Genomic DNA, 12232 nt, shown 5'->3' with positions numbered 1-12232 from the left:
GGATGGGTAAAGGAGATCCCACACGAGGAAGGGGGATGGGGAAGAGAGATTCCACACGAGGAAGGGGATAGGGTAGAGATATCGCACAGGAGGAAGGGGGATGGGTAAAGGAGATCCCACACGAGGAAGGGGGATGGGGAAGAGAGATTCCACAGGAGGAAGGGGGATGGGGAAGGGAGATTCCACAGGAGGAAGGGGATGGGTTATCGAGATCCCACAAGAGGAAGGGGATGGGGAAGAGAGATCCCACTCGAGGAAGGAGGATAGGAAAGAGTGATCCTACGGGAGGAATGGGGATGGGAAGGAGAGATCCCACCGGAGGAAGGCGGATGGGGAAGAGAAATCCCACAGAAGGAAGGAAATTGGATGGGGAATACAGATCCCACAGGAGGAAGTGGGATGGGGAACAGAGTTCCCACAGGCCGAAGGTGGATAGAAAAGAGAGATCCTACGGGAGAAAGGGGAATGGGAAGTAGAGATCCCACAGGAGGAAGGCGGATGGTGAAGGGAGATCCAACAGGAGGAAGAGAGATGGTGGAGAGAGATCCCACAAGAGAATGGGGAATGGGGAAGAGAGATCCTACAGGAGGAAGGGGGATGGGGAAGAGAGATCCCACAGGAGGAAGGGTATGGGGAAGAGAGATCCCACAGGAAGAAGGGGAATGGGGAAGAGAGATCCTATCGGAGGAAGCGGGATGAGGAAAAATGATCGCTTGGGAGGAAGGGGGATGGGTAAAGGAGATTCCACACGAGGAAGGGGATAGGGTAGAGATATCGCACAAGAAGAAGGGGGATGGGTAAAGGAGATCCCACACGAGGAAAGGGGATGGGGAAGAGAGATCCCACAGGAGGAAAGGGGATGGGGAAGAGAGATCCCACAGGAGGAAGTGGATGGGGAAGAGAGATCCCACAGGAGGAAGGGGGATGGGGAAGAGAGATCCCTCAGGAAGAAGTGATGGGGATGAGAGATCCCACAAGAGGATGGGAATGGGGAAGAGAGATCCCACAGGAGGAAGGGAGATGGGGAAAGTGATCCGACAGGAGGAAGGGGATGGAGAAGAGAGATACCACAGGAGGAAAGGGATCGGGAGGTGAGATCCCATACGAGGAAGGGGGATGGGGAAGAGAGATGCCACAGGAGGAAGGGGGATCTGGAAGAGAGATCACACAGGAGGAAGGGGTTGGGAAGAGAGATCCCACAGGAGGAAGGTGTTCAGAAGAGAGATCCCACAGGAGGAAGTGGATAGGGAAGAGAGATCCCACAGCAGGAACAGGGGTGTGGAAGAGAAATCTGACAAGAGGAAGGGTAATGGCTAAGAGAAATCCAACAGGAAAAAGGGGGATTGGGAAGAGTGATCGCACAGGATGAAGGGGGATGGGGGAGAGTGATTGCACAGGATGAAGGGGGTGGCATTTGTCACAATTCATCTCAATCTGATTTACTGCAGTTTTACCCAAATCCGTTTACTTTGAAACAGCACAATGGAACAGTGTCACAGTTCTGAGTGAAAGATAAATCAAGTTACCTCAACTCCTGGCACTTGTGCAGCCCGGGTCCCAGCCGCTGGATTCCTTCACACTGAATGTTGCATTTCTCCAGGTTGAGATATTTTATTGTATCACAGAGTCCGATGGCATGAGACAGGACCGCGCAGTCAACTGGGGTCAGTGTCGTTCCACTGAATGACAATGTTTCCACAGATCCCAGTGCGGCCTGAGCCAGTACACGATTCTGAGACTCAAACAGGTAGTGCAATGTGTTCAGGAGTCTCCTTCTACCAATGTCACCCGTGTTTCTACTCTGGCGTTTAACCTTGTTCTTCAACCAGTCAATCACCCGGCAGGTTGTTTCATGAGGAAATGGACCCAGAAACTCCTCCAGGCCCTGAGCTGTCATTGGGTTGGAGAGACCAGCAACAAAACGGAGAAATACCTCAAATCGCCCATCTTTTGTCTTGTGGGCTTCAGTGAGGAATTTCAGGATATTCTCGGGATGTACAGTCAGGAATTGTGCGACTGCAGCTACAAACTCTTGAATGGTGAGGTGTGGGAATGTGTACACCACACTCTGGGCAGAATCCTCTCTCTCCAAAAGCTCCATCAGGAACCCGGACAGGAACTGGGAAGGCTGCAGATTGAACTTGATCAAATCTCCGTCTGCAAACACAATCTTCTTCTCGGAAACTCCTCTGTAGGCCATCTGACCCACCCTGAGTAACACATCACGGGGTCTCTCAATCTCACGGCCGTGATTTTTCAGGATGTTGTAAATATAGTAGGAGTACAGTTGAGTGATGGTCTTGGGAACTCGCTGCGGGTCCCTGACTCTTTGTGTGAAGAAGGGGCCCAGTGCCAGAGCGAGGATCCAGCAGTAGGAGGGGTTGTAGCTCATGGTGTACAGGATCTCGTTCTCCTGCACGTGTTTGAAAACAGCTGCTGCCACCGTCTGATCTTCAAAATGCCTGATGAAATATTCCTTCCGTTCCTCACCAACAAATCCCAGGATTTCAGCCCAGACACCGATATTCGCTTTTTCCAAGAAATGTAACACAGTGGGGCGGGTGGTCACCAACACTGAACACCCTGGGAGCAGCTTGCCCTGAATTAAACTGTACACTATGTCAGACACCTTGCACCGGAATTCAGGATCTGTGCATGAGTCCTGAGGGTCCGTGTTTCTCCGGCTGTCAGCAAAATCAATTGTGTCGTTGAATTCATCCAAACCATCGAATATAAACAGCAATCCCTCTGGGTTCTTCCAGACTTCTCTCAGGATATTCCCAAAGTAAGGATACTGATCCAGAATCAGTTCCCTCAGGTTTATTCTGCAGTTGATAGAGTTTAAATCCCGGAATTTGAAACTGAAGACAAACTGGAACTGTTGGAATATTTTCCCCTCGGCCCAGTCATAAACAATCTTTTGAACCATTGTTGTTTTCCCGATTCCTGGCACGCCGGCTACTGCTGCGGAACTGCCAGATTTGGATTTACTGCGGGAAAAACTGCTGTGGAATAACTGAGCAGTCTGTATTTTTTCTAACGCTCTACGGAGATGTTTCTCTCTATAATCCTCGTGATCTCTGCCTCTTGCCAGCAGCTCGTGTTCCACCAGTCTCCGATCTCGAAGAGTTGAAATGACCGTGAGCTTTGTGTATCGATCAACCAGCTGGAAAACCTTCACCTTCTCCCTCATCAGGATCGTGTTCACTCTCAGTGTTTCAGTTTGTGCCCGCAGAGTCTCCTTGTGTTTCTGTTGAACATCTTCATGGGAACAAAAACATATTCAAAATGTTAACTAGCTCAACTGACAAAGAACTTTATAACTACATTCCAATATTCAGTGTTTGAGATTACATGAATTAATTCAATGCTTCCATGGATATTAGGACAGAAAGTAAAATTCTGTTCACAGACACAGGAACTAACAGCAATGATTGTCTCAGAAAAATGTCCAATCCTGATATTCTGACACTAATTACTGATGAAGGTGAACGTTCCCCGGATATCCTATTGCAATCCTGACTGCACTCCCGTTACAACATTTCACTATATTTAAAGCATTGTTTGCATCATTAACAGACGATGTTATTGCTGACCTGGTGAGGAAATACGGAGAGCAGGACACTGTGCATTTTGGCAAAGCTACACACTGGGGTGTCACAGGTGTCCACTGCAAACACCAATGGTGTCAAAACAGGAACAGAACATGCGGGAAATGGAGGTTTCTTTACTCAGAGATGTTCCTGAATCGGAAGAGCGTCGGCATTTAGAGAAGGCAGGATAATGGGGTTGAGAAGAATTGCGGAGCAAATTCACTGAGCTGAATGGCTTCATTATCTTCCTAAGACTTATGGTTTTAGGGAGTATCTAGAGTATTGTGTTCACTTCTGATTGTCCAGCACTGGGGATGATTGGAGAGGGTGCAGAACAGGTTCACCAGGATGTTGCTTGGATTCGGTGCCATGTGAGGTAAGTAGTGGTTTGAGAAACTTGGATTGTTTATTCTGGAGTTAGAATAGAGATCTGACAGATGTTTATAAGATTGAGAGATCAGATTTGGGGTAGAGAGCCTGTATTTTACTTTCAACTTGGGATTCATGGCTCATACCAGAGGGCATTTGGTTAAGGTGAAATGGGGTAAATTTAGTGTACATGTGGGCAGATTTTTCACAGCCTGGGTCATGTTGGAGGCAACTATGTTATAGGTTCTTCAAGGGATACGTGAATGTGCAGGAAATGTGAGGGTATGGTTAATAGCATAAGAGAGGATAACAAAGTGTTTTTTTTGTTCTTTCCCAGATATATAAAGAGTAAAACAAGTAGAGGGTTGATATCGGACCGCTGGAAAATATGTTGTAGATTTAGTAACGGATGCAAAAGGAAATGTCAGACATACTCTGTGGAAGTCACTAGCAGAATTCCAAATTGTAAAGAGCATCAGCGGACAGAATTGAGTGCAGCTGCTATTACGAAGGAGAAGGTGCTTCGGAATCTGAAAGGTCTGAAGAGAGAAAGGTCACCTGGACTGGGTCATACAGTGTGTCAGGAGCCTGTCTGGGGTGTGTGGGGATTTCCAGAGCGTTAGGACCCGGAGTGGAGGGTTCAGAGACACAAGGACTGGATTAATACATCAACAGCTGGAACAGCTGGAAAAATACGCTTTACAATGTTCAGGCTGCAACGAGAGATGATCTGAATTGTAACCTGAAACCAGAGATCGGCGAATGATTGATGGTGGATTTTCGTTCCCAGATTCTGCCAAGTCACAGTCTAACATTTGAGATGTGGTTTGAACTGAGCATTTCATCACTCACCTATCAGTTCAGTGGGTAACTCAGACAACCCTTGTGCGATGTTTATGTATTCCTCTGGGTCAGGACCTGTTTAAATCAAAAAAAGAGTTCATGAAAACAGAACTAAAATAATTGCAACCATTTAATGTGCCTTTGGGTTCAGTGCGTGGTTTTAACATACCGAGCTCCTGTATTTCCCTCAGTATCCTGTCCAACTTCGGTAACTCAGTCCTCCACATCACAAAGGATTCCCACATCGCCCTCCGGGCCCGGGAGCCTTTGCCCATCACCAAACTGAGGAAGAGTCTGGAGCTCTCTGTCCGGTTTCCCTTCTCTGTCAGTTCAGTGACTTTCTATAAAAGCAAACAATTAATTTATTGTGGAGTAGATGGACAGACATGGCGAATCTCACAGATTAATATTCATCCTGGATTAATGAGCTGAGGTGAATTTGACCGACGGTCCTGATAAGATGCAAAATTAATTTTAGACTGAATGCCTGTTCAACAGTCCAGATATGCAGCCCTTGCACTTATGTCATACAACGATATGACTATTACAGCACAGTAACACAGTCCGTGCCGAGCGCTTACTCTCACCTAGTTCCATCTACCTGCACTCAGCCCATAACCCTCCATTCCCTTCCTGTCTATGTACATATCCATTTTTTAAAATGACAATATTGAACCTGTCTTTGCCACTTCTACTGGAAGCTCATTCCACACAGTTACCACTCTCTGAGTAAAGAAGTTCCCCCTCGTGTTACCCCTTAACTTTTGCCCCCAACTCTCAACTCATGTCCATTTGTTTGAATCTCGCCTACTCTCAATGGAAAAAGCCTATCCATATCAACACTATCCCCTCATAATTTTAAATGCCTCTATCAAATGCCCCCCCTGAAACTTCAACGCTGTAAAGAATAAAGACTTAACTTGTTCAACCTTTCTCTGTACTTAGGTGCTGAGACCCAGGTAACATTCTAGTAAATCTCCTCTGTACACTCTATATTTTGTTGACATCTTTATGAATAATTCGGTGGCCAGAACTGTACACAATACTCCAAATTTGGCCTTACAAATGCCTTGTACAATTTATCTTTACTTCCCAACTCCTGCACTCAATGCTCTGATTTAAAAAGGCCAGCATACCAAAAGCTTTCTTCACCACCCTATCCACATGAGATTCCACCTTCAGGGAACTATGCACCATTATTACTAGTTCACTGTGTTATACTGCACTCTTCAACGCCCTACCATTTACCATGTATGTCCTATTTTGATTAGTCCTACAAAAATAAAGCACCTCAAACTTATCAGCATTAAACTCAATCTGCAAACTTTCAGCCCACTCTTCTAACTGTCCTAGATCTCTCTGTAAGATTTGAAAACTACTTCATTTTCCACAACGCCACCTATCTTAGTATCATCTGTATACTTAGTAATCCAATGTACCACCCCATCATCCAGATCATTAATGTATATGACAAACAACATTGGACCCAGTACAGATCCCTGAGGCACACCACTAGTCAACGGCCTCCAACCTGACAAACAGTTATCCACCACTACTCTCTGGCATCTCCCATCCAGCCACTGTTGAATCCATTTATTACTTCAATATTAATACCTAACGATTGAACCTTCCTAACTAACCTTCCGTGCGGAACCTTGTCAAAGGTCTGACTGAGGTCCGGTACACTGATAAATACAGCAGGTGTGAGAGGAGAAGGTGACTCTGAACCTGCAGTTCCCAGTGCTCCCCACCTGAACAGCCGAAACAGATCTACTGAAGACAAAGGTCTTACTGAGGTCCGGTACACGGATAAATACAGCAGGTGTGAGAGGAGAAGGTGACTCTGAACCTGCAGTTCCCAGTGCTCCCCACCTGAACAGCTGAAACAGATCTACTGAAGACAAAGGTCTGACTGAGGTCCGGTACACTGATAAATACAGCAGGTGTGAGGGGAGAAGGTGACTCTGAACCTGCAGTTCCCAGTGCTCCCCACCTGAACAGCTGAAACAGATCTACTGAAGACAAAGGTCTGACTGAGGTCCGGTACACGGATAAATACAGCAGGTGTGAGAGGAGAAGGTGACTCTGAACCTGCAGTTCCCATTGCTCCACACCTGAACAGCTGAAACAGATCTACTGAGGACAAAGGTCTGACTGAGGTCCGGTACACTGATAAATACAGCAGGTGTGAGAGGAGAAGGTGACTCTGAACCTGCAGTTCCCAGTGCTCCCCACCTGAACAGCCGAAACAGATCTACTGAAGACAAAGGTCTGACTGAGGTCCGGTACACTTATAAATACAGCAGGTGTGAGAGGAGAAGGTGACTCTGAACCTGCAGTTCCCAGTGCTCCCCACCTGAACAGCTGAAACAGATCTACTGAAGACAAAGGTCTGACTGAGGTCCGGTACACTGATAAATACAGCAGGTGTGAGAGGAGAAGGTGACTCTGAACCTGCAGTTCCCAGTGCTCCCCACCTGAACAGCTGAAACAGATCTACTGAAGACAAAGGTCTGACTGAGGTCCGGTACACGGATAAATACAGCAGGTGTGAGAGGAGAAGGTGACACTGAACCTGCAGTTCCCAGTGCTCCCCACCTGAACAGCTGAAACAGATCTACTGAAGACAAAGGTCTGACTGAGGTCCGGTACACTGATAAATATGTACAATGTCCTGTGTATGTTACTAAAAAGGGCTTCTGTGGTTTATTACGAGTAGGAATGCTTCTTTGTCTGTTACAAGTTTCTCTTGCCGTTGTTTCACTTTAGAATGGCTGATATGGTAATTGTATTCATTTGTTAATCAATGGGGAATGTTATTGTGTTTTGTGAGGCTGGGACCTTGGGGGAGGGGTTGCGCGGGCTTGGAGAGTCCGGAGGGAGACGCCGAGGAAGGAGGACGTGCAGCAGCACCTGCGCAAGTTGAAGGAGGCCGGAATCATAGCTGAGTCCCGAAGTCCTTATGCGTCCCCAATAGTGGTGGCACGGAAGAAGAATGGGCGAGTGCGCATGTGTGTTGACTACAGGACGTTGAATCGGCGAACTGTCCCTGATCAATATACTGTCCCAAGAGTCGAGGATGCGCTGGCCTGCCTGAGCGGTGCGAAGTGGTTCAGTGTGCTGGATTTAAGAAGTGGGTATTACCAGATCCCAATGAGTGCGGGCGATAAGGAGAAGACCGCTTTTATCTGCCCGCTGGGGTTCTTTCAGTTCGAACGAATGCCCCAAGGCATATCGGGAGCCCCAGCCACCTTCCAGAGGCTCATGGAGAGAACTGTGGGGGATATGAATCTGTTAGAGGTGCTGGTGTACCTGGACGATTTGATAGTGTTTGGATCGACTTTGGAGGAACATGAGGAGAGGCTGTTGAAGGTGTTGGGCCGGCTTAATGAAGAAGGGTTGAAGCTTTCCCTGGACAAATGCCAGTTCTGCAAGTCGTCGGTTAGCTACGTTGATCATATCATTTCGCGAGAGGGAGTGGCTACTGATCCAACCAAGATAGAGGCCGTGACCACCTGGCCAAGACCCCAGAAAGTGGGCGCTCTGCGCTCATTTTTGTGGTTCTGTGGGTATTACCGGCGATTTGTGAAAGGATACGCCAAAGTGTGTCATCCGTTGACTCAGCTGTTGTGTGGCTATCCCCCGGTGGGAAAGAAACGGACGGGGGACCAGAGGCAGGACGCTGGAGGATACTGGAACCCAGCGGAACCTTTTGGCTCGAGATGGGATGATCAATGTGAAGAAGCGTTCTGATCTTTGAAAAGGGCACTGACCCAGGCCCCGGTGTTGGCTTTTGCCGATCCCCAGAAGCCATATGTGCTGCACACGGATGCCAGCCGAGAGCGTCTCGGGGCTGTTCTGTACCAGGAGCATGGCAAAGCATTGAGGCCGGTGGCCTTTGTCAGCTGAAGCTTGTCGCCATCGGAGAGAAACTATCCCACTCACAAGTTGGAGTTCCTGGCGCTGAAGTGGGCGGTGGTGGACAAGTTGGGCGATTACCTGTACGGAGCCAAGTTTGAGGTGCGAACGGATAACAATCCGCTCACTTATATTTTGACTTCGGCAAAGCTGGATGCCACAGGACATCAGTGGCTGGCGGCCTTGTCGGTATATGATTTCAGCCTGAGGTACCGGCCCGGAAGTAAGAATGTCGATGCGGATGCTTTGTCTCGTCGGGAGCCGGGGGAACAGGAGAGGGATGAGGAGTGGGAGAGTGTCCCTGCCCCTGGAGTGAAGGCGATGTGCCAGTTTGCTATCACCATGAAGGCCGAGGGAAGAGGGAGGCTGGAACGAGCCGTGGACCATTTGGGGGGTTTTGACGACGCCATACCCCTAACTTACTGTGACCTGACCGCACTACGGACTAAACAGTTGCCGGAACTGAGTCCGGGGGAAGTGGCCGCTGCTCAGCAAAATGGCCCGGGCATTGGCACAGTGTGGAGAGCAGTCGAGAGGGGGGATGGGGCGTTGGCTGAGAAGGAGAAACACCCATTCGTGCCCCTGTTGTTGAAGGAGTGGTCTCGGTTGAAGTTAAAGAACAAAATCTTGTACCGGGTAACGGCGCCTCCGGACCAACCCCACTGTTGGCAACTGGTCCTGCCGGAGGAGTATCGGCAGGCTGTACTCCAGGCCCTACATGATGATTCTGGACACTTGGGGGTGGAAAAGACCTATGGATTACTCAAAGACCGGTTCTACTGGCCCCGGATGAGGGGGGAAGTCGAAGAATACTGTAGGGGCTGCAGTCGTTGCATCCGGAGGAAGACCCTGCCCGCGTTGGCGGCTCCACTGTCGCACTTGCAGAGTGCGGGACCTCTGGACCTGGTATGTATGGATTTTCTGTCGATTGAACCTGACACCAGCAACACCGCGAATGTCTTAGTCATTACCGATCATTACACTCGCTATGCTCAGGCATTTCCCACTAATGATCAGAAGGCAACGACAGTGGCGAAGGTGTTATGGGAGAAGTATTTTGTTCATTACGGCCTTCCCAGGCGAATCCATAGCGATCAGGGGCGGGACTTTGAGAGCCGCCTTATCCATGAATTACTGACTATGCTTGGGGTTGAGAAATCCAGGACTACCCCGTATCACCCACAGGGAGATCCGCAGCCAGAGAGGTTCAACCGGACCCTGTTGGATATGCTCGGGACGCTGGAGATTGGGCAGAAAAGCAGGTGGAGTCGTCATATTGGACAATTGGTTCACTGTTACAATTGTACTCGCAATGATGCTACAGGATATTCGCCCTATTATCTGATGTTCGGGCGGGAAGCGAGGTTGCCCATTGACTTGTGTTTTGGGGGTGAAGTGGGTGAATTACCCGGGAAGTCCCATCTAAAGTATGTGTCCGACATGAAGAGGGAGTTACAGCGGGCGTACGAGTTGGCCGAGGCGGCGGCTACCAAACAAAATCAGAGGAATAAGATGCGGTATGATCGAAAGGTGAAGTTTGTTCAATTATTGCCGGGCGACCGGGTCCTTTTACGGAATTTGGGACTCCCTGGTAAGCACAAGTTGGCAGACCGATGGGCGGCCAGCCCCTATGTAATAGAGAGCCAGATGCCGAACCTGCCAGTTTACCGGGTGAAACCTGAGGATGGGAAAGGGCCTATCAAGGTACTCCATCGGAATCACCTGCTGCCGCTGGGTCAAGCGGTGCAGGTGGATACGGAGCCAGAGTGGGAGGTTACGCCCAGTACAAGGACTCTGCGAGGACACAGAGAAAGGGAAGAGACCACTGCTGAAGAGCGGGGACGGGTCCCTCGCCCGGAAATGGCTACTGATTCGGAAGAGGATGACTCAGATGAGTGGCCCCTGTTCCCTTTCGCTGGTGCTCCAGTACCCGGAGAGGAGGCTCCTGGCCCTTCCCATACTGAATTGGGTGAGAGGAGGGAAGGTCTTGAGGGCCAGATGGAGAGGCAGCCAACATTGGTGGGAGAGAGGGTGGAGCCTGAGCGTGAGCCGGAGAGATCTCAGGTGAGGGAGGACCCCTGTGAGGAAGGGGGTGAGGGTCTGTCAGGAAGACCTGGGGTGTCCGAGACAGTGGGTTCGCAGGTGGAGAGGGAGCCCAGGGGGGCAGAAGGGGTATGGAGATCTCAGAGGATTAGGCGCCCCCCAGGCTCCCCACCTGAACAGCTGAAACAGATCTACTGAAGACAAAGGTCTGACTGAGGTCCGGTACACTGATAAATACAGCAGGTGTGAGAGGAGAAGGTGACTCTGAACCTGCAGTTCCCAGTCCTCCCCACCTGAACAGCTGAAACAGATCTACTGAAGACAAAGGTCTGACTGAGGTCCGGTACACTGATAAATACAGCAGGTGTGAGAGGAGAAGGTGACATTGAACCTGCAGTTCCCAGTGCTCCCCACCTGAACAGCTGAAACAGATCTACTGAAGACAAAGGTCTGACTGAGGTCCGGTACACTGATAAATACAGCAGGTGTGAGAGGAGAAGGTGACTCTGAACCTGCAGTTCCCAGTGCTCCCCACCTGAACAGCCGAAACAGATCTACTGAAGACAAAGGTTTGACTGAGGACCGGTACACTGATAAATACAGCAGGTGTGAGAGGAGAAGGTGACTCTGAACCTGCAGTTCCCAGTGCTCCCCACCTGAACAGCTGAAACAGATCTACTGAAGACAAAGGTCTGACTGAGGTCCGGTACACTGATAAATACAGCAGGTGTGAGAGGAGAAGGTGACTCTGAACCTGCAGTTCCCAGTGCTCCCCACCTGAACAGCCGAAACAGATCTACTGAAGACAAAGGTCTTACTGAGGTCCGGTACACGGATAAATACAGCAGGTGTGAGAGGAGAAGGTGACTCTGAACCTGCAGTTCCCAGTGCTCCCCACCTGAACAGCTGAAACAGATCTACTGAAGACAAAGGTCTGACTGAGGTCCGGTACACTGATAAATACAGCAGGTGTGAGAAGAGAAGGTGACTCTGAACCTGCAGTTCCCAGTGCTCCCCACCTGAACAGCTGAAACAGATCTACCGAAGACAAAGGTCTGACTGAGGTCCGGTACACTGATAAATACAGCAGGTGTGAGAGGAGAAGGTGACTCTGAACCTGCAGTTCCCAGTGCTCCCCACCTGTACAGCTGAAAATGATCTACTGAAGACAAAGGTCTGACTGAGGTCCGGTACACTGATAAATACAGCAAGTGTGAGAGGAGAAGGTGACTCTGAACCTGCAGTTCCCAGTGCTCCCCACCTGTACAGCTGAAACAGATCTACTGAAGACAAAGGTCTGACTGAGGTCCAGTACACTGATAAATACAGCAGGTGTGAGGGGAGAAGGTGACTCTGAACCTGCAGTTCCCAGTGCTCCCCACCTGAACAGCTGAAACAGATCTACTGAAGACAAAGGTCTGACTGAGGTCCGGTACACTGATAAATACAGCAGGTGTGAGAGGAGA

At 49.4% G+C, this 12232-nt stretch overlaps 1 protein-coding gene across 9 annotated transcripts in view; it reads right to left on the bottom strand.

Moving 5' to 3' along the window:
* LOC140720762 (NACHT, LRR and PYD domains-containing protein 3-like) overlaps positions 1 to 12232 on the bottom strand; it is an 82994-nt gene that overhangs the window by 57732 nt on the left and 13030 nt on the right. For all 9 annotated transcript variants that reach the window (XM_073035596.1, XM_073035598.1, XM_073035600.1 and 6 more), the window contains 3 exons: positions 4975 to 5146; positions 4815 to 4880; positions 1527 to 3261 (listed from right to left, as the gene is read on the bottom strand). In XM_073035596.1, coding sequence (XP_072891697.1) covers positions 1527 to 3261; positions 4815 to 4880; positions 4975 to 5146 — 1973 coding nt within the window. The remainder of the gene's footprint in view (positions 1 to 1526; positions 3262 to 4814; positions 4881 to 4974; positions 5147 to 12232) is intronic.

The sequence above is a fragment of the Hemitrygon akajei genome, unplaced genomic scaffold, assembly GCF_048418815.1.
Source record: "Hemitrygon akajei unplaced genomic scaffold, sHemAka1.3 Scf000046, whole genome shotgun sequence".
Lineage (NCBI taxonomy): Eukaryota > Metazoa > Chordata > Chondrichthyes > Myliobatiformes > Dasyatidae > Hemitrygon > Hemitrygon akajei.
The sequence above is the reverse complement of the archived record's forward strand: the minus strand, read 5'-3'. Positions and strand labels throughout refer to the sequence as shown.